The 27,007-nt window shown below is 37.2% G+C and overlaps 1 protein-coding gene and 1 long non-coding RNA gene across 2 annotated transcripts; both read left to right on the forward strand.

Annotated features, from left to right (window-relative positions):
- Nucleotides 1–15,511: 15,511 nt before the first annotated feature.
- LOC139128704 (uncharacterized) lies at nucleotides 15,512–18,116 on the forward strand. Its single transcript, XR_011551385.1, has 3 exons — nucleotides 15,512–15,682; nucleotides 16,911–17,194; nucleotides 17,847–18,116. It is a non-coding gene; the product is annotated as an uncharacterized lncRNA (long non-coding RNA).
- Nucleotides 18,117–18,263: 147 nt separating this feature from the next.
- Nucleotides 18,264–26,537, forward strand: LOC139128733 (neural cell adhesion molecule 1-like). Its single transcript, XM_070694462.1, has 14 exons — nucleotides 18,264–18,526; nucleotides 19,049–19,320; nucleotides 20,320–20,579; nucleotides 20,870–21,131; nucleotides 21,445–21,708; nucleotides 21,963–22,271; nucleotides 22,813–23,085; nucleotides 23,411–23,554; nucleotides 23,755–23,779; nucleotides 24,094–24,188; nucleotides 24,549–24,670; nucleotides 25,118–25,160; nucleotides 25,622–25,662; nucleotides 26,177–26,537. Exons 4-14 carry the CDS (start codon nucleotides 20,948–20,950, stop codon nucleotides 26,312–26,314), a joined length of 1,638 nt encoding a protein of 545 aa, XP_070550563.1. The 5' UTR covers nucleotides 18,264–18,526; nucleotides 19,049–19,320; nucleotides 20,320–20,579; nucleotides 20,870–20,947; the 3' UTR covers nucleotides 26,315–26,537.
- Nucleotides 26,538–27,007: the final 470 nt, after the last annotated feature.

The following is a 27,007-nucleotide window of genomic DNA, read 5'->3' on the forward strand; positions in this document are numbered from 1 at the left end:
GTAAGTTGACATAAATGTGTAAACCGTTAGAGTTCGATAACATATGAAATAATTTATCACCATAGTAAATCGAACGCACAGATCAAAAATATGCAATTACTCGTGCGCATTGTCTGGTTTTGCAAACAATGGGTCAATCAACGCAACGCAAGACCGGATATAGGAGAGTCTGGCACTCGAGAGATGGGTTGTCGCATTGTTTGCCCTTCATAAACTCATTTGTCAGTCAGATTTATCATAAATTTTAGGGGTTTCCACAACTTCGCGCAAAATGCATCAACGTTCGTGAGTAACTATCGATGTGACTATCAATTTCACGATGAGTTTTAGGCGACGGAATACACGAGACGCCATTGTATAAATAACTACGTCATCAAGCTAGACTCCCAAGGTTACAATTTTTTGTGCATGGAATCTTACCAAAGAGACTATCTACTTTTGAAAATATGCAGTGCTGTATCAATGACACCTTAGTAAGTGACACACAAAGCTTGAATATACATTCTCATGGTGGCGCAACAAATTTTAATGTCTTTTTAAAGATTGATTTGATTTTTGAAATTTGCAAAAGGTGGAAATAGGTGGAATGCTAATTATAAAAGCTAAAGAAAGAAAATTCTATAACATTTTTTTTGCTCTATTGTTGGTAAACTTTTCTATTTTTATGAATTTTTTTTGCAATTTTTCGCAGTTTTGGTAAAAAAAAATCTTGTTCTCTGAAAGTATAAGTCCGATTTATTTGGAACTTGGTATGGAGATTCATAGGGGCTACCACAGTCAGATTTGTGCAAATGGTGGTGAAATTTGCATGATTGCATATTTGGGCAATATTTCCTGTTTTTTTTTTCTTCTCAAAAGCCCATCTTCTCTGAAACCGCTGGTGCAATTGTTTTCAGTGAAACTTGGTCTAGACGTTTCAAGGAGTGACCTCAGTCAGATTTGAACAAAAAGATGCTTTCTAAAATGTCTGAAAACAAACGCATTTCACAGTTACTCTCCCTGTGAGGGCTCTGTTGGTCGGGCTACACTTTTACTGCAACCTGTGTGGCTTTGTTCATCAATAGGACACATCTGCTGGAAGCGGTGATGCTATAATTTTATAGCAACGACAGACTGAATTTAAAGTCTCATTTTGTTCAATACCTCAGAGCCTGGTGACTTGAGAAGACATTGGACGAGAGTTCATTGCATAAATGTTCTATATCTGCAGCCATAGTAACCCCACTAATCGTAAATAAACAGCGCCCTCTGAGGCGAATTTGCCATGAAATACTTTTGTTTTCAAACATTTCAGAAGTCATCTATTTTATGAAATTTGCATAATAGTATTTTTGGGAATTTCTCCCAAATTTTGGCCAATTAGCCTTCTGTGAAACCACAAGTCCAATTGATTTGAAACTTTGTATTGGTATTTATATGTGTGATATCAATCAGATTTCTTTGAATTTCCCGTTGTTGGGCAAAATTTCTTCCTTACTGAAACTTGTCATAGAGGTTCTAAGGGGTGAACATAAATCAGATTTGTTGAAATTTGGTGAAAAATTCATATTTTTGGTATATTTCTTCTCTTTTTTGTCTAAGAATTTTAAAATCCCGTAGCCAGATATGTTATCCTGCCCTAGGGGGAGTCGTGTAAATGTGATAGGTTTATTTAACTCTCACACTAAAAGACGACGTAGCCGTGGGCATAGATATAGTAATACCAGCAGTCCTCTCAAGTTCAGTGATCTATTGTCTATTTTAATCAGCCGTTAGGAGTTCACAAAATAAGAACTACTTTGTTTGGTTGCTCCTTGCAGAAATTGAGATTGCTACTGAAAAGAGTTCAAACGATGAATATCAACCAAAACAGCCCTAATTATCGTTTAGTTCAATTATTATCAATATCAGCAATTGCCGGCTGTTTAAGCCAGTAAGGACAGAACTCTTGAACAGTGACAAGCGTTTATTTTTCATGTACCATTTGCAAACAAGGGGATTGACCAAATAAACATCAGCAATATTTTACATGATAAGAAAGTTGTGGAAAAAATACCTCCATATTTTAAATTTCAAGAACCACCTATAGTTTCCTACTCATACACAAAAACCATTGGTAGGAAACTTTTTAACTATAACAATGTCTTGAAAAATTTCAACTTTCCTTTAAACAACAGCAGAACTTGCAATTGCTTGTCATCCCCTTTTGCTATAAACCACTTGGTCACATAATAACTGGTGACCTGACCATCATTACCAACAGTAAACTTCGGCAACTCTTTCAATATGGCCCAAAATATCGAGAGCCACAAAATATTAATTGGAAATTTAATTTCAGAATTATCATGGATGCCGCCGAAAAATATGCAAGACAGTGGGCTGCAGTTGAAGAAGTTGATGTGGAACGCCTGTCTGACTGGCTGAGCAAAGTCAGAAATAAATTAAAACCACGTATTTCACATTTCCGTTCTCACAGTAAAGATGTAAATGCTTCCTCAGTATTAGATGATCCATCGGTCACAGCATGCCTCGATGCTTTACACAACGAATATGTTGTAGTTCCTGCAGACAAAGCTTCAAACAACATTATCTCTGTCTGTAGGAATTATTACATCCAGTGTATAATAGATGACTTAAACCTTCATTCAGATAAGAGTAAAACAACCTACATTCTTCCTCCCTCACTGATGAAGACATTTTTTCAAACCATTCATCTGTGCTCAATGAATTTGACATTCCTTTGAAAGGGAAGGACAAAAAACTGCCTATGTTGTATTGGATACCTAAACTACACAAGAACCCTTACAAACAACGTTTTATTGCAGGATCAAGCAATTGCACTACCAAACATCTGTCACAATCATTGACTATAATTTTAACAACCATCAAAAATGGTCTTTCTCGATATTGTGACAAAGTGTATGAAACAAGTGGGTTGAATCAAATGTGGATAATAAAAAAATTCGAAGGAATTGTTGCTTGATTTAAAAGTGAAGAAAGACAAGTTCAGCTCAATCCGAACATTTGACTTTTCCACATTATACACAACGATTCCCTACGATAAACTTAAAACAAGGCTGTCATCTCTTGTTAAACAAGCTTTCCTGCATAAAATGGCAGTAGAAGGTACATCAAACATAGGTCAGGTTATTCAGTAACAACATGGATGCCCAGCACAAATACACAGATGAAGAAATTATTAAAATGCTTAATTTCTTAATCTATAACATATTTGTCAAGTTTGGCTGTATGACATTTCAACAATCTATCGGCATACCAATGGGTACAAATTGTGCACCCCTTCTTGCAGATTTATTTCTATATTCATATAAAGCAGAGTTCCTACAGTCTATCTACAAAGCAGGGTCTACAAAACTTGCAAGGCGTTTTAACAACACGCACAGATATATCGATGATCTGATTAGACAATCCAGACATATCGAATTACTTACATCATATTTACCCTCATGAGTTGGAAATCAAAGAAACAAAAGAGGGTAGGAATGCTGCTTTATATCTTGATCTGTTCCTACAATCATAAATTATCCCCACTTGTCAAGTAATACTCCATTTGCACCTGCTTATAGTGTGTACGTGTCTCAACTTCTCAGGTATTGTAGGGCTTGTGATTCCTACACTGATTTTCAACTGAGACACAGCTCATTGGCATCAAAATTACTGAGACAAGGATACACAACAAAAAGACTCGTTAGGACTTTCAAAAAGTTCTACGGTCGATATGACGACATTGTGGCCAAATATGACACCTCGGTCACTCAAGTGATTAACGACAGCATTCCCGGCTTTGACTTGTTACAGTGATTCATATTCTGTATCTTTTCGTACAATATTTAGACAATTTTGTGACACATCCTGACGGATGTAGCATGCTAGCAGGGTACGCTTACAGAAGGCGAAGTCCTGCTACACTACCTAAGGGATTCATTTGGCCGTAAAAAGGCTCACTTTTGGCCGTAAAAAGGCTCACATTCGGTCGTTTGAAGGCTCAATGTGTACATTTGGCCGTTATAAAAATTGTTATAGAAAGGTCGGTATTGAGGGTGATGGCAATAGTCTACTAAGGCCTATAAGTTGCGGCCTATTTGGAACTCAGATTCATCATTATGCTGTTAGATTACAAACTGTAAACTATATAATTGATCATTGGGATGAATATGAAGAGTTCGTCAAAGTTGAATGTCATAGATTTGGTGTAAATAATCAAGATGACTACAGGCAGTACATGTCTAAATCTGATCCAGGTTTTGCAACTTATGGTGGCCATATTGAAATAAATGCAGCTGCTTCAGTATACAATGTGAAGATTGCAATTCATCTAGATATTCTCAATGAACCATTTCACACAGAACGTGATCCTTGGTGACAATGCACCTGTTACATCATGCAATCCGTGTAAAAGGACGAATTGATAGTGGTCACTATGACTTCCTTGAGGACTCTGATCATGAATCAGGCACACATGATATCACTACAATACATAACATAGACTTTGCAAGTTATAGGGATGGGGAAAAAGAGAGAGACAAGAAGAGAAAGCGAGAAAAAGAAAATTCTTTGAGTTCAGGGAGAGTGAAAAACAAAGAGATTTATCATACAAAAGAATCAAGAGATCTAATAGTTGGTGGAGAAAAAGTGAACAGCGGAGGAATTTGAAAATCAATAAAATTGAGACGGTCTGATGGAGTTTTCAGACAAAGGGGACGACAGAAAAATGTTCAATCAATGAAATTAAGACGGTCTGATGAAGCATGCAGACAATGTGAACAACAGAGAAATGTTCAATCAATGAAAATAAGACGGTCTTATGAAGTTTGAGACAAAGGGAACGATTGAAAAATGTTCAATCAATGAAATTAAGACGGTCTGATGAAGTTTTGAGACAAAGAGAAAGACAGAAAAATGTTACATCAATGAAATTAAGACGGTCTGATGAAGTTTTGAGACAAAGGGAACGACAGAAAAATGTTCAATCGATGAATTTAAGACGGTCTGATGAAGTGTCAGACAAAGGGAACGATTGAAAAATGTTCAATCAATGAAATTAAGACGGTCTGATGAAGTTTTGAGACAAAGGGAACGACAGAAAAATGTTCAATCAATGAAATTAAGATGGTCTGATGAAGCATACAGAAAACCTGTACAACAGAAAAATGTTCAATCAATGAAATTGAGACGGTCTGATGAAGTGTACAGACAAAGTGAACAGCAGCCATATACTGTATTTAAGAACTCGAGACGTTCTTATGAAATGTAAAGACAAGCTGAAAAAAGAAGCAGACGCAAGAGCTAAGAAAATTAACAGAAATTGTAGTGGTGCCAAATCAATTAAAGAGCATATTGCTGTATTTCATAAATCAGTTCAGAATGGACCAACATTTGTATGCATGTGCTGTGGTACAGAGAAAGTGTTGAAAACTATAATAATATCAAAAGTAAATTGTCATTATTTTCATCAACCCATGTAAATGCAAATGCCACAGCTAATGAAATGTCACCATTATGTAGAACTTGTTACTCGTATTTAAAAGACTCAAAGCTGCCGCCTTGTATTGTAGCAAACAAAATGTCATATCCAGTGATCCCACTAGAGTTACAATTGCATCCACATGAAGAAAGATTTGTGGCCTTGTGTATCCTATCATGCGAATGAGAGAATTGCCACAGGGAAGACAAGTTAGTCTCAGAGGCAATATTGCCAATGTCGCAGCAGATGTCTCTAGTACTGTTGCGACATTACCCAGAACTATCAATGAATCATAAACAATACCAGTCGAATTCAAGAGGAAAATGAGCTACAATTATGCCTACCAGGTCGAAAATGTTAGACCTCTGAATGTTTTAATGGCAGCAAATTGGTATGTTGAAAACAGTCCTTTGTATAAAGCAGAAAAGATAACAATTGGTACAGATTGGAATGTTTGTGATAAGAATGGATCTGATGATAATTAGGAAGAATCTTTGGACAACAGTGCTACAAATCTTGGTTCTGAATTATGTGAACAGGTAATCTGTAATGAAAATGATGATGATGATGATGATGATGATGATGATGATGATGATGATGATGATGATGATGACGATGATGATGATAGTGATAAAGATAATTATGATTGGACAGAAGAAACAAAATTAGAGGATAATGCTGGTGGAACATTAGATAAAATGCCTTGTCATTCATATGTTGGAAATACTGGTAACACAAGGAGCGTTTTGCTATGCCCCAGGTGAACGTAACAAACCTTTAGGTATATTTCAAGAAAAGCATTCTTAAGAACTTTCATTTCCAACAATCTATTGCGGTCTGCCAAAACAAAGTTAACATGTGATTCCAGTATCATACAGTACATTATGCAAATGGGAACTGCGGCATAAAACTCGAAGAGTTGCTAAAATCTGTCCCTAACATTATTTTTAAAACTGAAAAAGCTGCAAATTCAGCGAATCAAAGATAAGGCAACATTATGCTTACGCAAATGTAATCTGAAAGGCTGTACAGTAACAGCTGGTGAAATGCAATCTCCTCAAAATGTAGACAAGATTGTTAGACTTGATGAAGGGTTCAGGGTATTAAAATATTGAGAGGGTCGCCGCCATATTGGGAAAATGCTAAGGGAGACAATTTTGCTATGATACGCCAGCATGCTATCCCAACATACTTCATGTCTTTTCATCAGCCGAGTCCAAATGGATACATCTGCTGAAAATTCTTGGCAAGATAGTTCATGCAAAGGAGTACACAGACAATGATATATTAAATATGCCATTGAACACAAAGTCGGAACTGATCAAATCAGATCCCGTTACTTGTGCTCGACACTTCGAATATTGCTTTCAGCAAATAATGCATGACTTTCTTCTCAGCTCACATCATCCACTTGGTGAAATACAAGACTACTTTTACAGAGTCGAAATTCAACAAAGAGGGTCACCACATGTACACATGCTTGTATGGATCAAAGATGCACCACAATAAGGTGACAATGATGATGATGAAATTACCAATTTCATAGATGAGTCAATATATTACATACAGCAATGAAATCAGTGATGAAAACCTTGTAGAATTGATAAATTATTAAATGCATAGACATACAAAACATGTAACCTCAAAGGTCAGTCCGTTTGTAGATTTAGCTTTTCTCTTCCACCTATGCCAAGAACAATGATATTTGAACCATTACCCATGGACATTCATGAAACAACAGAACAGAGACTAAAAGAACACTATAAGCATATTAAAATGTACTTGCTGACTTACAATTTTGGGAAACGTTCTCCTTTGATGGATTCTTAGACAAAATACAACTGAAAGATTCCGTTGCGTGCGGGCGCTCCGGTGCACTGCGACCTACGACCCTTTATTTTAATGGTCGTAGGTCGCAGTGCGCCGGCATGTGACGGAATCTTTCAGACTGGTAATTCATTGGATTAAAACAAAAACATATACCTTACATGTGTTTGTAACGAGTGGACCAGGTGTTGGTAAATCTCTTGTTCTGAAGTCACTCAATCAAGTACTTTTGAAACATCTTTCAAGTTTTCCTGGTCAAACATCTGACAATGTATTCCTATTACTCATGGCACCAACAGGCTGCATACAATATTAAGGGAAGTACGATTCACTCAGCACTGCAAAGTCCCGCAAGTCAAGGGTTTCAATATAGACCATTAACATCAGAAAGACTAAATTCTTTGCAAGCAAAATATAGGAATCTAAAAGTCTTTTCATTGATGAAATCTCAATGGTTGGCAATGGTATGTTCAACTATATCAACCTTAGACTTAAACAAATCATGGCAAACAATCAACTCTTTGGTCGTATAAGTATAGTTGCATTCCGGGACTTATATCAATTAAAGCCTTCTTTGATGGCAGGCATGATTATGGACCACTTGCTTTGAATATCTGGAAAGAACTATTCCAAATGTTTGAATTAACAGATATCATGCGCCAAAAAGATTACTTGGATTTCGCAGAATTACTGATTTGTGTACGGGAAGATAAACACACATCAGGTGACATAAGTGTTCTCAAAACTCGGGTAGTACAAAGCAATAATGAAAGTCCACCTTTAACTTATGATGATTGAAATTTGTTATGGCCGTTTCCGCATACAGTGATTTGTTTCTTCGCGGAAATTCCCGCTTTAATACAAATCGTTTTCACGACATTAGCCAGCGTTTTAGACCCATTAGATTTTAATTGTATCGCATATGAGTCATGGGGTGTAATTGATACAAAGATAAGGCAAACTGTCCGGAGAGTTCATTTCTGGAGGACTTCGGCTAGCGAATTGACGATATGTCTCGACCGGGCATCGGTTCATGGCGTTCGGGGTTGCAAATATCTTGGGGTTGAACAATCGTGTTGAACATCCTTCTTGCCCCATCACGTCTTTGTTTCCCCTCTCGTTAAATTCGAGATATTCTAGGCCGCCGGCGGTTTTCTTCAGCATTATAGCACCCCACTTCAGTTGACGATTTTCTTTCCCGCTTCTGAAACCGGGCATTTTGGTATTATTTTTCCACACTGCATTGAAGAGAGCCTCAGGGGTTGATCGGCCGAGAACTTCCTTGTCAACTAGAATTTCTCTTCTTCCTCAATCAGTCTGTCGGTGGCGTTTGGCTTTGTTTCCCATTCCGTGCTTTTTCAGTTTTACTCTTTTGACTGCCAGGCAGTTTCGCGACTTCTCGAACAACTTATCGCGTACAATGGAAAACCCGTAGCCGCTGTCTTGCAAAAACCGATCGATACCTCTATGATAGTTGGTTTGAGTATCAGATTCATAGTGCCTGCCATCCTTTCGGCGAGCCCTAAAAAAGCTGCAAGATAGTCGTCAAGCTCAGCAGGAGGGATGTCACATATTCGGCAGGTTTCGTTTGGCCTCATAGCATTCAGCATAGCTGAAATTGTTTTGTAGCCGTGTTGCTGTTTCCCACGGTAGTTTTTTTCTCTTTTTTTTGAGATTTGACGATCTCCCCTCGGTCACCATCAGTATTATATATTGTGCCCGAGAGCAGGTGACAATATGCCCGACGCCAGGAGGGCAAATTGTCTCCGCTGTGGGGGCACATAAACCCTGTATTCAGGCAATAATATTTTATTACATGCCTCTTCACAGTCAATGCTATATGACATTTAGTTACATGCAGGGCATTTTCAAACAATTTTACGATTAACAACCAGCATCAAACAGATTTAACGAAAATCAACATAAAGTTCGCGCATGGATATTATACATCAAGCATTAATAATAATAATAATATAATAATAATAATAATAATAATAATAATAATAATAATAATAATAATAATTTATTTATAAAGCGTCAATATCCACAACAAAGTGATCAAGGACGCTGTGATAAAATTTACATATCACAAAAAGCAATTAAAACAGTAATAAAAAAACTACAATAAAACCATCTAAAACCAAAGTCTAAAAAGCAGATTTAAAAGGAAAGTTTTAACATTAGTTTAAAAATTGACAGGCTAGGAGAACGCCGAATATCTAATGGAAGACTGTTCCAGAGTATGGGAGCTGCCACACTAAACGAACGATCTCCATACTTCTTTGTGCGCGATCGAACCGGACGAAGTCTGAACTGGTCAGCTGACCTCAAGTTACGACATGGAACATAGAGTGATATCATATTTGAAAGATAACTGGGAGCAAGCCCGTGAATACACTTAAAAGTCAGGACTAACATCTTAAATACAATGCGCTGTGTCACCGGTAACCAATGCAACTGGTACACAACAGGGGTGATATGAAGAGAGATTTTTGAACGAGTTACAATTCTTGCAGCCATGTTTTGAACACGTGAATCTGAATGATTAAATTATTCGGAAGTCCATACAACAGAGAGTTACAGAAATCAATACGAGATGTGATAAAAGCATGGACAAGTTGTTCTGTGGCAGACCTTGATAAATATTTACGAATACGAGCAATGCGTCGTAGATGAAAGGTTGCCGTACGGCAGATCTCTGAAACATGAGGTCTCAGTGTGAGATGAGAATCAAGGATGACACCTAGGCTTTTGGCCTGATAGCAAACAGGAATTTTAGCATCTCCAACACAAATTTCTGTGATATTTCTATCAGATGGACAATTCGAGGAGAAAATCACAAATTCTGTTTTATCATCGTTTAAAGTGAGAAATTTGTAGACATCCAGAGTCTGACATCTAAAATGCAATTTTCAAGATTTGAAATCATTCTAATGGCATTATCCCTGGTGAAAGACATATACGATGTTGAATCATCAGCATAAAAACTATAAAGACATCCATGACTAGCAACTAGTTAGTTAAGCGTCTCCTTTGACGACAAAAACGTCCAAAGGGCTTCACTGGACCGGGTAACCATGGAAACCGGTCAGTACATCGTTCACCGGCCCGCTAACTCCCCTGATGTTCCTATTCAAATCAATGCACTGATTTGCACTCAGATCGAGGCATGTAATAAACTTTACATACCGTTGATGTTGTTGTTCGGGTTGGGGTGGTAAATTTTCAAAAACTTCCTCCGCAGCTAGCAAATCTGACAGACTGAAAAGTTCTTGGAGGTTTTCTTTGACCGACATGGTGGAATGACAAGGTTGTTGTTATAGTGACACTTTTACCGGTGTCTCATGAAAATCACAAAATATTTCAGATGATGAAAATCATGTAAGATGAAGTTAATTTTACTTCCAAATCGGTACGGTACATGCAAATGTTATGTTTGTTATTATTTTTCCGAACGCATTTACCATGAATTCATTATTTTTGTTAAAGTTGTGCTTTTGAATTTTCGGTCCTTCGATAGCACATTTGCTTGTCGTCTGCGCGTCTGTACTTACGCACGGACGGAACAGCTGGTCGGTCATCGATCTGTCAGTGCCCTTACGGTGTGCTACTGCATTTCGAGTGAATTCAAATTGGTGGCACTATTGGTAGGTTAATCCGATATCATCACATGTTAGCTACCTCGCATTTTCCTATGCTTCAAAACCCTCCCACTTTAGTTTTTTTTCGGGCGCCACCATGTAAGTAGTCAGGTATGCAAACAAGAGGCCATATCAGGTTTTCTTATGCAAACCAACGGTCGTATCCCTTTTTATATCCAAATATTCAATTGAAAGAAAGAGAGACGCGCCATTCCATTTATATGCAAATAACATGGTGAATCACTTTATTGACATGCAAATCAATATGATATATCATGTAACTGAACTCATGATAAAACCTCTTATCATATGATAATATTCCACAAAGTGCATGATGTCTTCCAACATTACCTTTTTAAATGCGTTAACAACCCTTTGAAGGATTCGCGTTCAGAAAAAAAGGAACAACTTAGCACGGTTATTGAATGTCTTTGGATTTCACACGGCCGAGGGACATGTATTTGAACATCACCTTCGTCCTTTCCTATCATAATATGGGGTTGTCAGGGCATACCGTGCCGTCACTGCTATAGCTTGTATATGTAAAGTTGCAACTTGTGTGATGACAAGAGAGGTAACACAAGACTTGAACAAGGCGGGAAACAACACCTATGCAAGCAACTAAAATGCCCCACCAACGATGCATGATCATAAAGCAATGAGGGTGCGTTACAAGAGAGAGACCTCATCCAAATTTTTTGGGTGTGTCATTTACTTTATTTTACTGTAATCTCGCATTCCCGACTCTCGTGAAAAAAATCTGATTAAAAAAAGTATTTTCCTTACCTGAAATATAGCACACTGTACATACAAGTGTGAGCAATTGTAGGTTTTGGGAGACGTAGCAATTCATCTTACCGCCAAAGCGCCTACGTTATGTTTCCCACTGTGTGAAGAATATATAAGAAACATCTATAACAATGTATCGTAATGAAAATTGCAAAAGAGTTTGCAAGTGCCGGATACCAGATGTGAAAGACAGGTATCATTACCGTTCAATGGAAAATCGACTGCATGTTTACTTACTAATTAAATAATTAGCTATTTATTGATTGATAAATGAAAAAGCATTACGGAAATATTGAACTAGTCTAAAGATCACTCAAATAGAGCTTTGTCTTTGTGGATCTACGATTGTCTACTATTAGAAAAGTGTTTCTCATTATTGACATATGTGCAAGAGATCGGAGAAACCCGGAGTTTGTGTTCGACTCTCAGCATACAATTGGGCACCTCAAATCAAGAAATCGACATCAACCAGCAAATAACTACGCATTATATTACCATGCCCTGCCCGTCGAATTTTGATTGGTCGAGCTGAACCACGTGACTGACCACAAATACACAGTAATGGTTTGTGTACATGCCCGTGAATATGAATATAAGATTAACAACTCAAAGTCTCGTACCTTTATAGCTCAAACGTAAGTCACTATCAATAACAAAATAAAATGGAGCTCTTGTAGGTCAAGTTGAGATACTTTTTCTGAAAACATCTCAGGATTTGCCAATTTTTTACAGCACGCGCGTGACAGCGCGTCGAGTATTGTTCAATTTCTAGGGCCCAGTTATCGTTTTCGGAAATTTGGACGGTTTCTTTGGTTCGCTGATAATATAATGGAAATAACAGACTCCGCTCTGACCATTAAAGTTTATTAATGGGCGCGGGCTCGAGGTAAGCCAAATTAAAGGGCTATGCAACGCTCGCCCGTTAATTTTTGGCTTTTCTCTCGCCCTTGCCAACAAATAAACGTTAGAAGGAAATACAATTTTGAAGGATTTCTGTCACTAACACTGATTATCAGCAACAACAAAAACAAACAATACCATCTCTTGACTGTTGGAAAAAGATAAAGTGACACTCGGATAAATATCATAAAATACCACAGGACCATAACCGGCAAGCCCTTCTAAACAATATTATTATAAATGAGGTATTAAGATAAATGGTGAACCAAACAGTGATTTGATGTCATGATACCTACCTCTTAGTTTTGTTTCTTTGTTGTTTGTTTGTTTGTTTGTTGTTATAATGACTGGTAAACGGTAAGCATTGTAATCCATTATTATATGAATAACGGTCGTCAATATGACTGAGTCCTATCCAAAATTGTTATTTGTATTTAGGACTTTACCGAAACTAGATAATTACTAGATAACGACGTTTTTTTCTCGATGATATGAAGAGGGAAGCAATTTTTGCTAACTTATCGAAGTGGTATGATGCTAAAAGCTATGTAATCAAGTTGGGAAACATCCTGTTTGGCCTTCTTGCTTGTAATTGGCTACTATGATATATCTTACTTTGTCAGCATTTTTTTCTTTTTTAATGGGCGGAAATCTTTCTTCTCTAATTCTTCATTATCAAGACAATGTGTTTCATATCCTTGCTTGGCAGACCTGAAGATTTATCTAATATAAATATTATTTACTTGATGAAATATTCAATGGAAAACAAAACAATGACAAACTGTTAAAGGGCTGTTAACACATTCGCTAGTGCGAGAACCTGGGATTGAGAACGGCACCTTTAAGCTGCAAAGGAAGAATAAGGCATTACTTTCCGGGAGTTTTTGGAGTCAGTTGAGAAAACATGAGGCAATTATGGCAATAGACTTTGTCGGTATAAAGAAAACAAACGTCGGTTTTCTATGTTTTACCCTTTTCTTCTTTCTGTATTTATTTCTTTCGCCCATTTTTATTACCTTTCTTATTTTCTACCTCTTGTGTTTATGACTGCATGTATGCATGCATACATGTATGCATGAAGGTCTGTATGCATGCATACAGTTCCATGTATTATCACGTAGCGTGTTTGTGATGTAGCTATGTCGGATACGTACACTCTGTGGCAGGGAACTTCCAGTAGTAGAGACGGCAACAGGTAGACAAATGTATTCTAAGTCGTAGCACTTTATTCAGCTGAGTAACATAAGTTACACGGTAAAACTTTTATGAGTTACACTAGTCTAATAATAGGCGTCGGTCACGGTCAATGTCATCTCGGCGTCGCAACAGGTTCTCTCTTACCACAATAAAATGCAGAGTTTATATTGAGTTAAAATCTGGCTTTGGCATGACTTTGAAATGCGTCTATAATTAAACTAAAAGAGAGCCGGCAGAAGTGAAAGAAAGGAATGTTCCTCCAATCAGTACTTCTGTCAACATAGCGTCCGATCAATGCTAATGACTTAAGCAGTTGTCAAAACAATACGTTCACTATAATACAATAATGGAGCAATAAATATTGGCGTTAGTATTTTTAAGGTTTAACGTATATATATAAGTAAGTAATTTTTCTGTCATACGTTGGGGAATGTTCAATTCTCCCTTGGCTACTGATCGAAAGCTGAATATTGTAATCTTGAAAATAACGTTTTCTCGGAATCAAAGGCTCCCAAAATTGTGATCACGGGCAATTTTATTTGAAGTATGTAAAGATTAATGATGTCATAATTATCATTGTCTTGTCTGAAACCTTCGTGCATGAATTGTCCAAATCATGTTAGTCACATCACATTCTCATGACGATAATCATACGCCAAAAAGTAACACATCGTGACTGAAATTTGTTACTTCCACTTGCACATGTCCCTATTCGTGTCTCTGCTACCATGGCATCTGCCTTGATCAACACGATGCCGTTCCCTTGGAACCCCAGCAGCTTTCAAGAACAAAGAGAGGGGCAAAATGGTCAAAGTACGTTGAGAGTTGTGAGGAGAGAAGGGAGCACGAGGAATGACATCCACGATATTACTTGGGTCAAAAATACTTAGCCTCATGATATGACTAATCAGATTTAATCCTCCGAGTTAGCTAATTTTCAACAGCACTTTCATAGCAGTCCACATATTCTCTTATCAACGCTTTTTTATGTGGTTTACACTTGGAAAAAGCTTCAAGTAAAACCATCCACAAAGAAACTGCAAAAATAAACCAAACGAACGCTGACGCCGCCACCAATTCATTCGCCATCCAACTGACAAACGAACTTTTAGTGAACACATTATACGTGCCGGTGGTACAGTAGACAGGGGAAGAGCAAATGTCTAGTGGGTAAAATGTGGTATTGCGCCCTCAATTACTTTAGTTTTGGCTGTAGTACATTCGGTTTATGTTTCTTTATTAGCCAGTGCTGTGTTGACATCGAATTCCTATTCTTTTGTAACGACAACGACTCCTTACAGCAAACGGTTTGGCGCCAAGAGCCGAATTCGGAGTAGCTTAACAGAAAAGGATGGTAATGTTCTGTTTCGGAGAATTATTGGTACTCTTAATGGCTCTGTCAAATATTACAGGTGGGTAGTAGTCTTCATAAGTCGACCAGATCTTTAAAATACCGTCGAAAGAGAAGGACAATTATGAAACATATATAATGTATTTTATACGCTATTTTATATTAGCAGTTCCTCGATATTTTTCGTACAAACAGGTTTTGCAGACGCCCAAATCATTGAACATCCCATAGACACACTGGCTATCAAGGGATCCGACGCACAGTTAAATTGTACTGTCGATATCACATCAAACACAGTAGAAGTGCAGTGGTATGTGAACACACTAGATAGAGACAACAGGATAACATTCGGTGAAGTATCATTGAATTCGTCGTTATACAGAGTTGAAGGAAATCATACACGGGGAGAGTATCACCTGTATTTCCCGAAAGTGATATTGTCCTTAGCGAGCATCTACTACTGCCAGGCTTTATTCGATGAAGTGTCGCCGCATGTTCAATTGAGTATAATAAGTAAGTTTCAATTTAGACATTAACATAGACCAATCAACATGTATCTTTTCTTATCCTCCTTAATAAACACCAGAGGTACACGGTTCTTTTGAAAATTTGCGAATGTATGTATGTATGTATGTATGTATGTATGTATGTATGTATGTATGTATGTATGTATGTATGTATGTATGTATGTATGTATGTATGTATGTATGTATGTATGTATGTATGTATGTATGTATGTATGTATGTATGTATGTATGTATGTATGTATGTATGTATGTATGTATGTATGTATGTATGTATGTATGTATGTATGTATGTATGTGTGTCTGTGTATGTATGTATGTATGTATGTATGTATGTATGTATGTATGTATGTATGTATGTATGTATGTATGTATGTATGTATGTATGTATGTATGTATGTATGTATGTATGTATGTATGTATGTATGTATGTATGTATGTAGGTGTGTAGGTAGGTGTGTAGGTAGGTAGGTAGGTAAGTAGTTAGGTATTAGGTAGGTAAGTAGGTATGAGGTCAGCATATACATGTATTCGCCTAAATACTGATATATGTTATGTATATCTGTGCGTAATGGTGGATATTATTGAGTTCTTATTCAAGCAAGATACACATAATATGATAATGAAGGTTTCAATGCCTTTTTATTACTTTTAGGAACGATGAATTTGCAGAAATATATCCCTTTTGCCTAATGCCTTAGGTTGAGTTGTTTGTTTCTTGTAATGAAATACATTGAGAGGTAATAAGCTGGCACTATTGTCTGAATTACGCCATGATATGTGTTTTTGTAAAACATGATATGTTCATGCTATCCTATGCTATCAATTCAAATGCGCATCTTGTATAGGCACTTTATCAATACATTGCGAGTGTTTTGACGACCAATTCACCGTAGCGGTGATGATAATGTTACTCTCTGCGCAGAAGTAAGCAAAAGTGTCCTTCTCATTGGTTGCACCAAAATCTTCTCAATTAGCCCTTCAAGTTCCTCTGCTGCCTAAATGTAAGATTCGCCGGTTCGTCCCTTAGCCCGGGCGCTCTCATGCTGTGCAAACCCACATTACATGTTCATGAGATTTGTGACACTGTTGTTCGCATTTCATTTGAAGATATTAATTATGATGCCAAGAGACAGCGGATATAGTGAGACAACTTTTATTTCCCTCGAAACACAATGATCAACTTTAAAATATTTGTAATATGTTCTTCTCTGCAGATGATGGACCGTTATGTTCAGCTTTTCCAGGAACAACTGTCATAGCTCACAAAACAGCATTGTTTAACTGTACAGTTGTCGATGGTATTCCCCCTGGTCAGTCAGTGTGGACTGTAAATAACAAAGTTGTCTCAATAGCAACACTTCAGTTCATACGATAACAAGATCATTTGACAGATATGATAATGGCGCTATTCTCAATTGTGGAATAATACATCAAACTCTGCCACCGCCTGAAGAGAGTGGCCTGACTTGTGAGCAACCAATTACAATGGATATACAATGTAAGTTTCCTGTTCCGTTTATATTTGTGTTCGTGCTTTCTTGAGTTTTAAGTAAATTTACAAAGCTTTTAGACACTTCAGACTTTTTCTGTCATTTTTTAATTGTTCCTTCTTGCAAGTGTAATAGAATTCTTTATAATTATAACTAATTTTCAATTTTTCAACGCTTTATCAACGTACCCAAGGCATTTGTTCAACTAAATCTATCTATCTGTGAATAAACACAGGGATATACGACATCATAAATTTATTTTCTTGTTCATAACCTAGCACGTTAGGCTGGAAACACCGAATATTTACCGACCATTCCTGCTGATACTCGTGAACAATCTTAGCAGAACAGAAAGAAATAAATGAGCTTTTAACGGGTTGAAATGCTAGCGTTGAGTGTTAACAATATTTCATCAGTATTGACCATTATGATATCGAGCAAATACTGACATTTAAGCACAGTACCAAAAAGAGATTCGCTACAATCGGAGTTCCAAGGAAGTATTGCTACATAAATACAGAGAACATGGCAAAAATAATTCTATAACAATCATTTATAAACATTCATGTATTGTCAGTGATAGTATTTTTCACGGTTAATTTTATTCCTCCAATGTGTCAAACTAGGTAACGCAACCCTTGTCACTTCTTTTCGTTATAGTCCCACCCATAGTAAATACTACCTATGAGACAGCGAGTACTGTCCTCGAAGGTGAAGATTATTTTGCCACTTGTGGGGTACAGGAAAGGGGTAACCCGGATGTCGTCGATCAATGGTATTGGTACTTTCCCAATGGAGCAAAATACGATAATGGAACGCTATATCTGATAGATGTCACCAGAGAAGCAAATGGCACTTACACGTGTGTTGCTGAGAATACTTACTATGATGGCAGTACTGGATACGGAAATGCTACGGTGGATTTGAATGTTCATTGTAAGTATTTTGCACTTGGCACGATATTTTTATAAAGCCAAAAATGGTCTGTATCCTTATTTGCAAAGTCAAGTATGTGCAAAAATGTCTTGTTCTCCTGTGCATAATTTTTCTTGGCTTTGCGTTTGGACCTACAGATGTACCACTAGCTGTCATTTCTGATGTCAGTGCTGCCACAGTGATAGAAGGTCAAACATACACCGCATACTGTGAGGCAGATGCAAATCCAGCCGCGGAATTGTACTGGACTGATCCTAAAGTTGACCGTATCGCCGTTGGCGATATACTAGAAATCATAGACACAAAAAGAGAGGACGTCGGTAACTACACGTGTCATGCAACAAATGTCTTGTTTACTGGTAGAGCAGGTTATGCGAATGCGACTGTACATTTAGATGTTCAATGTAAGTATTAGAACTTAATATCTGTACATTGCATTATGACGACATATTTATGTATACTTATCAACATATTTGTGTATTCGTAAACGCTTCAAAAGGATCAAGATCTACGTTTGAAATAAACAGATGAACTTTTTAGACTATCACAAAAGTGTTGATGGTTTAATGAATAGGTGAATCGACGTGACTGTATTATTGCTAAGTTGATCATGCTTTCAAGACATTCAGACATTACCAGTCTTGATATTTACCTCATTTAAGTGTATTTCCATTTTATTGACGATTCTACACTTTCCTGGACCTCGTCGTATTAATGTCATCGTAGCTTATTTATTAGAAATAAAACGGTTGTCTACCTTTTTATTAGAAAGTGTTTTCAATTACTTTTCATGTTCTTTGCCAGAGAGAGGTGTTTAATAATACAGGCGAGTGAGCCTTCCATCTGATTAATATCGAATCTCTTGAATAATATGGTACCATCATGGTGATTGCGTTGCAAATATTCTCTTTCACATTTCAATGCAGATAATCCTATCTTGACAACTTCTATTCATGGCAATGCAAGCGCTAACGGAGAAATCATTGAAGACGAAAGCATAATGGTTCATTGTATGGTCGGTCATTCCAACCCATCGATTGATGTTTGTATTGGGAAAGTGATCTGGCCGACAACACTTGGCTGAATTTAACTGATATATCGAGACAGAATACTGGTCATTACACGTGCAGGGCAAACAATACATTCTGGGACGAGTCAACAGGATCAGGAAATACATCGATATTCATTGACGTGCAGTGTAAGTTTTCCAGTGCGATGAACCGCTTGAACCGAACTCCCTTCCAATGCATTAACTTTAATCGCGCGATAATTGCTTGGAAATATGTCTGTCCCTTGCCTTTTTGCTGGTTGTTTCCTATAATGTGGACAAAGATCTGTTAAGCCAATAACTCAAAACATTACACTTTTATGAATAAGTTAGAAGAAAACTCGCATTTAGAATTTGGAACCAAAAGTTATAAGAGCTGGGATAGCAATGCAGACTATTATATCGAAACTTTAAGAAATGTGAGTTTATCTCTCTATTGAAATTATGCAGTAATATTTGTCTATCGTCTTTGAACTCGTCTCTGCCAATGGATGTTTTGGTTCGGAAGTAGCGCAGCTAGATGCCGGTGTACTTATAAGATACTAGTCGTTGACAAACAAACGTATCAGGGTTAGAGTGCTCATTAATATGCTTAAATGCAATTACACTCTTACACATAAGTGATTAACGTCTACATGTATTAAAACAGTTCACCTGTACCGTTACGTGCGCGTATAACTTTTATCTGCAGAGCAATGCAACGACAGAAAATAGTCTACCATAACTGCATATTTTTGTTTGTATGCAGCTAATATTTTATGTGTGTTTTCAAATTTAACAAATGTAATAATTATAGATCCCCTTGGAGAGTCTGCAGGCTTGCAGCACTGATGCTTGCGGTTTACTCTGCTGGCCTCGTACTAATTACTCACTGTTTCAGGGAGGGCCGCAGAACACAACGTAAACTATTGTGCACATACACCGAGGACGTCACGCTTGCACTGTCTCGGCATGGCGTTCTATCAGGTTTCAAACTATTAATAGGTAGAACATAAATATTGTGCATTAGGAAGAGCCATTATATTTACAGAAAAATAACAAAATGAGAAGATAGGCGATTTTGATTTGATTCAACATTATGCTGTCTCAGTTTGTGTGATGTTCATATTTTATCTATTCTGCTAATATACCTGACCATTTCGTCCACAGATTCACCAGAGATCGAGAGTTTCAATGAAACCATATTTACCGTTGAAGACAGAGATTTTACGATTACATGTTCTGTCGAAGCTAATCCACCACCGAATGTTATTTGGAAACACGTTGGAGAGTGTTATCGGACGATGGAACATTGACATGCACAGGAATACAACGACACCAAAGTGGGCAATTTACTTGTGAAGCCAACAACACATTTTGGAATAACATCACAGTAACTACTTTGGAGTCATTTAACTTAGACGTGCAATGTATGTATTACTCTACTATTGCGTTGTTTTGTCTTTGTTTACTTTTCGTAAGAATTCCAATGTTTGTAAATTTAAAGAAGGATGATGTCAAGATCCTAAATTAATAATACGATACCAAGCAAAATATATAAAATAGAGCAACCCCGCCAAATGCCTATCTAAGTGTACAAAAACATTGAAACGATGGAAGACACATAGAGATCACAAATCTATACATAAATATAATAATAAGTAAATGATCTCAAAAGGAGAATTGTCCTACGGCACTGATAAATTCTCTTTTCCATCAGATCCGCCGACAATTGCAGTGAAATCAGAACATGTTTGCAAAGAAGATGAGAGTGTGACCTTAATCTGCGAAGTAAAAGATGCAACCCGATGAACGTAGATATTGTGTGGCTTTAAAAAATGGAAGTATGGTATCCAGTGCTAACATTACGTTAACTGAAGTAAGTCGCGACGACGCAGGGCAATACGTTTGTAATGGCTACAACATATATTATGATGGTGAACAAGGCAGTGGTAGTGACACCACCATCCTCGATGTTCAATGTAAGTAAGGCCATCACACATCAAACAACTTTCTTTATAAAAGATAAAACCGTGTAAAAATATTCCGTCATCCCTAAGTAAATTTGTCTATCAAATGCTGAACATTGGTCTACGTTTTTACTTCACACTAAGAACAAATTACTTTGTTTCGTTGTTTTGTGAAACGTTTAATTCGTAATCAGCACGGGAAGAAGGAATATTTACGATTTTTTACAGTACATCGGGAGTCAAATATGGTATAGAGAGCAGTCATGAATCTTGATGTACCCCATTCTTCTAAAACGTGTCGTAACATGTACTTTGACGATTACAGACTTACCCAAAGTGTTTCTACAGAGCATGCCCATGAGAGTCAGGGAGGAAGCACCTGTCACGCTTAACTGTACGATAGATTCAAATCCGCCGGCGGATAGCCACAATTGGACACTCAATGGTGATGTAATATCGTCTGAATTAATTCACACCATTGACCAGACTGATCGTAGTGATGCTGGTTTGTACAATTGCACAGCAGTGAATACATTCTATGACGGCGAGAAAGGCATGGGATACAACACAACAGAATTGGTTGTTGAGTGTAAGTATGGACCATCAATATGAAATTGATATTAAGAGTTTGGATAATATTATTGAATCGCTGTAACACTGAAGTGTGTCGAACCATATACATGCAAATTTTGAAGTGGAGACTGACATGATCATGGCAAAATATTCGTCTACGTATCTGTTGTCTGTCGTTGTGTCTCTTTGTCTGTCTGCTTATCTGTCTCTATCTGTGTTGTTGTCTGTTTATCTTCTGTCTCAATTATTATAATCGATGTCTCTCTGTAGATGTAGCAAATGTCGATATCGATGGCCTAGAAACTGCAGTCGTTGACGGAACGAAAACAACAATCACATGTACGGTTACAGATGGGATACCCGATCCGCATTCGATTACACTGTACCATGTTTGGTCCAATGGAACAGAAAACGAAGTTGATACTGTCGAAAATATGGAAGGGCTCAACAATCACACATTCGACCTCCAGATCATCCGACACTGGAATAATGGCAGCTTCTATTGTGCAGCCAGTACACTATTTCATGACGAGAGTGTTGACTTTGGAACAAGTACAAGTATACAAATGATTGTTCACTGTAAGTAAACCTGCACCAAAAATTTTGATGACATATATGATATTACGCCTGATAATGTTTATAGAGGACACTTAGTAAAGTCAAATGAAGAGAAAACTTCGCTAACATTGTTATTACGACTGCAAGCCTGGTATAGATAGAAATAAGTCAAACGTTTAGTCAAATTAGTAGACGTTATGATTAGTTCAGACGGCATAACACCTATAGCCGCAATTGCATTTACTGAATTATGTTGATTTTAAATCCTCCCTGCATAACTGAATATGTTTTAAATTCTTAATGTTTGAAACATTTTGAGAAATTAATCTCATATCCTTGATTAGACTTTGATGCGTTGAATATAAAATAAGGTTCATCAATATACAGAGGTCACCACATCTTAGAGGCAAATATTATATGGCAAACACAGAGAAATTTATTTATTTTATTTATTTATTAAAGGAGAATATAGTTGGAATATTAAACAATTATGGGTATATCCATGAGGACACGATAAATGGGTTTTGATTCTGTCACTGTTTTTTCAATTGTATTTTCCCAGATAAACCAATCATAACAAATCCACCAACCGAGGTAGTCACTAGGAATCAAGGAGATTCTGTGAACCTTAAATGTAGCGTAGATGCCTCTCCTACCTTCAATGTGACCTGGACCAAGGGAAATGACGAATTAAATCCAGGAGAAGACAGCACTACTTTGCATATCGCCAACGCCAAAGAAAGTGATGAGGGGGTTTATAAGTGCACCGCGGCCAATTACCTAGGATTCGACAGTCATGAAATCACTCTTACCATAGTAGCACCAGCGACGCCAAGTAAGCATGATGAACCGATTCTTTGATTGAGTTAAAACAAATCGCACTATAGACAGCTTAAAGTCATCTTGTCCCTGATATTTTGAGACCGATAACTTATAATTACATCTGTCTGTCTGTCTCTGTCTGTCTGTCTGTCTATCTGTCTGTCTGTGTCTCTCTGTCTCTGTCTGTCTGTCTGTCTGTCTGTCTGTCTGTCTCTCTCTCTCTCTGTCTCTCTCTCTGTCTCTCTCTCTCTCTCTCTCTCTCTCTCTCTCTCTCTCTCTCTCTCTCTCTCTCTCTCTCTCTCTCTCCCTCTCTCTCTCTCTCTCTCTCTCTCTCTCAGCTCCGTCAGGAAGCCAAGACCCTGATATCCCGTTGATTGCTGGTATATCTGCCGGAATACTTGCTCTGTTGATTGTCATCATCGTGCTCGCCGTGATGATCAATCGACAGAAAAAGCCAACCAGTAAAACAAAGAACGAAGCAGGTAACTATATGTTCTTTATCAGAGCCTTATTTATTTCAAATATGCTCTTACATTATGATATAGTCTCAATCTGATTTAACACATAGCATCTTTTCATGTCGAAGCCATTCAGTGAAATAAACTATTTGCATACCTCTAATTTAGGTTGATAAACCCTATGCTAGTCTCATTAGTTTTTCATCTTATTCTTGATTTTTCAGAGATGTCTGTTTTGGATCAACAACAGTAAGTGCAGTGAAATATGACATTGCAAAATTCGGGAAATATCATTTAGCCCCGAAACAAACAGAGACACTGATTTAGTAAATGGCATCTTGCAAGGCAATTTAAATGTTTTATTGACAGAAATACTATAGGGTGAATTTGTTAAAATATCGCATTTCACGGGCAATGTTATTACGTAAGCAACGTCACACGATAAATTAACTTCAAAATTACGTTTTCATTTTTATTTACACGAAGTTGAATTCATTAGATTTAATAATAAATCAATCAATATGCCAAAATTATCATTAAATTTCGGTCTATTTGACTCACAGAACTTCTCCGGTATTAGACGCCTATGTTAATCCGGACAACAACATGAATGAGTCTGATGGAACAAACGAAAAGCGGAATTCTAACATGTATACAGGTAAACCATGTCACCTATTCAATATCGGTTCGTGGGATATTTATCCAAATCTACTGACGTCGTACGCTAGAATATACTAAATTTGTATGTTTTGGATCGCCAGCGCTAGCTCTCACGCTACAACTGCTGTTGTAAATGAACATCGGGGTCCACATTCCATGATTTTACCTAACGACACAGCTGGGCTAAGCATTGCTGGTCTTTCTCTGGCTTGCAAAATATTTGTTTGTGCATCATTGCCTTGAAGGGAGTGCGTTCTCTCTGTGACTGTGTTGATTACTAGATTTGAAGCCAGCGACAGATTTCGAAACAAGAGTTAAAATACGTGAGCATTTATATTCTTCTTTACATCCCTTGAAGAGGGGCCTATGTCAACATTTAAGACAGGCAACGAAGAAAACAATATTGGAAGGACCGAAGATGATGACGTGGACGACATCGCTGCACTCTATGCACAGCCACTAGGGAAATCTTCACGTCAGGTTAGAATAATTGGTATCATTATTTTTCTATCTGAATTTACACTGTTGAATGCTTTTAATTTTAGCGTCATGTTTGATTAGTTTTTTGTGTTTTATTTTTAATCATCTGTTATTCATTTGTTCATTAATTCGTTCATGTATTCATTTATTCTCCCTTTCATGCATTTCGTTATTATAAGACTCTTGTATAATGACAAGACCGTGATCACGAGTTCTCAGAGGAAACCAATCGTACGTCTTACAGGTGAACAGATTTGGTTGTTTACCTGCCTGGCTGCTCTTCCCCTCCCCTCCCAGTTACTCAACCTTGTCCATCGGTGTATTCACATGTTCAATTGCTTACCCTTACGTTGTCATAGGATATTATAACCTTATCTTTCGAATGCTCAACCTATTTGAACCGCACCAAGCCTTTAATGCATTATTTCTGCTATCTGATCATTTCAGGGAAATGAATCTAAGACTAGGAATTCAATGCCATTCGATGCGGGTGAGTACATGTCGATTTTATAGCAAATTAACTGACAACAGCAATAAAAGAGATTCCTTAAAAAAATTAACAGAATGTGCGAAAAAATGCTGATAGTATTTAAATTTAAAGAGAAGCCAAACATTAAAACAATAAGTTATTGTCAGAAAATTGTTACTAAGCGTCATCAATATATTTTGATTCCATTCAACAGGGGCCATTAATCGACTTATATTATTTTTAAATATAAATATACGCTATTCCAATTTAGATATTTGCACTGTAGTCTGAGTATACTGGAAACAACACAATTTAACCGGTTAGTCATCTTGATTGCCTGTGTATGGCTATTCGATCAATAGGTATGATATACATTTTGTCGTATTTCAATCCCGATATCAGGCTATCTTTCCATAGGCAAATGATATAGCTATTTTACTTGCAAACACATGTTCCCATTCAATGTTTTCTTGTTATCTCAGAGCCTGGAGAATACGATCCACCAGCAGAACCCCCTAGAATGGTAAGCTGTTATTGTTACCATTAATTTGCCGAAGGTTTAGTTTTGCAGATCCCAATGTTACATGAGATCATCTTAATGTACTTGGCTCGTCCTAATGTCGATTGTAACAAATCGTTACTGCAATACTGTGATTTTAATGAATTGACTTTGGATACTCACTGAGGTCTCGGGAAGACGGGTGACTTTGCACGACTACACGATTCTATCGACAACATATTAGAAGTCATATTGAAATCGTTATTTGACACCAGTCTACCGAGAACTGACTAATATTTGTCATTTGAAGAGAATGCCCAGCATTTGATCGGCTGCAACAGACGGAAGTGGTGACTATCACAATGTGGTTACATAATTTTCTTTGGCGCTTCATTGATACCTTACAAGGCTGCTGCATATTGAATGTATCGAAGGAGTTTTACTATTGTTTATTTGTTTATGTCACCTAGTCACCTAGTAACGTCCATGACGGTCAATAAAGTAGATAACCATTATGATTAATTCCATTTTGTTACAGTACAACAAGGACAAGAACGTCGAAGGTATCACCTACGCTGACTTGGGTTTTGCTCCTGACTCCGGTCGAGGTGCACCTGGGAAGCCACCAGAAGACACGACTGAGTATGCCAGGGTCGATTTCAGCAAAATGGCTTAATCGTAAATGAAGGAATGTTAACTCAAGACAGTGAATTGTGTATTTTTCGATCACTATATTAGCTGACTTGCCAAGTGTTATTGGTCGGAGAACTGTTCTATATCCTCATTTTTTTTAGTTCAGTATTAACATCTCAATTGTGTTTCAGCATATCAGAAAGTAATTTCAGAGTACTGAATAGTGTCATATATGTTAACACTGATAATTTGTCCTTATTGTAAGAAGTAGGCAAAAATATATATATATATTATATATATATATATATATATATATATATATATATATGTGTGTGTGTGTGTGTGTGTGTGTGTGTGTGTGTGTGAGAGAGAGAGAGAGAGAGAGAGAGAGAGAGAGAGAGAGAGAGAGAGAGAGAGAGAGAGAGAGAGAGTAATGTATGTATGTATACAGATGTCCTCATGTGCTCGATATCATAAGTTTCATGCGTCAATCTTAGCGTTATATTTGTGTAATGGACTTTCCTACATATTTACAATGCTTGAATTGTCCTTTACCGCAGAGTCATATTGTACTTATTTAAAAGTATATTCGGAATTTTACGACATAAATAGCTGGGATGTAGACGTGATGTCAAACGACTTTTGTAAAACCCAAAATATGAATATATGTAAGCAATTTTAAACCTTAAAAACCAAGATCATTTTGATATATGAGTAGTTATTTTCATGTATTTTG

This window comes from Ptychodera flava, unplaced genomic scaffold (genome assembly GCF_041260155.1).
Source record: "Ptychodera flava strain L36383 unplaced genomic scaffold, AS_Pfla_20210202 Scaffold_66__1_contigs__length_654902_pilon, whole genome shotgun sequence".
Lineage (NCBI taxonomy): Eukaryota > Metazoa > Hemichordata > Enteropneusta > Ptychoderidae > Ptychodera > Ptychodera flava.

What these genes read in the sequence shown, in the direction of transcription:
- LOC139128733 (XM_070694462.1), top strand. Translation starts at nt 20,948, where the DNA reads ATGCAACCCGATGAACGTAGATATTGTGTGGCTTTAAAAAATGGAAGT. An exon ending in TAAAACAAAGAACGAAGCAG is followed by an intron (nt 23,555 to 23,754) that starts GTAACTATATGT and finishes TTGATTTTTCAG; the next exon opens with AGATGTCTGTTTTGGATCAA. An exon ending in CAGCAGAACCCCCTAGAATG is followed by an intron (nt 25,663 to 26,176) that starts GTAAGCTGTTAT and finishes ATTTTGTTACAG; the next exon opens with TACAACAAGGACAAGAACGT.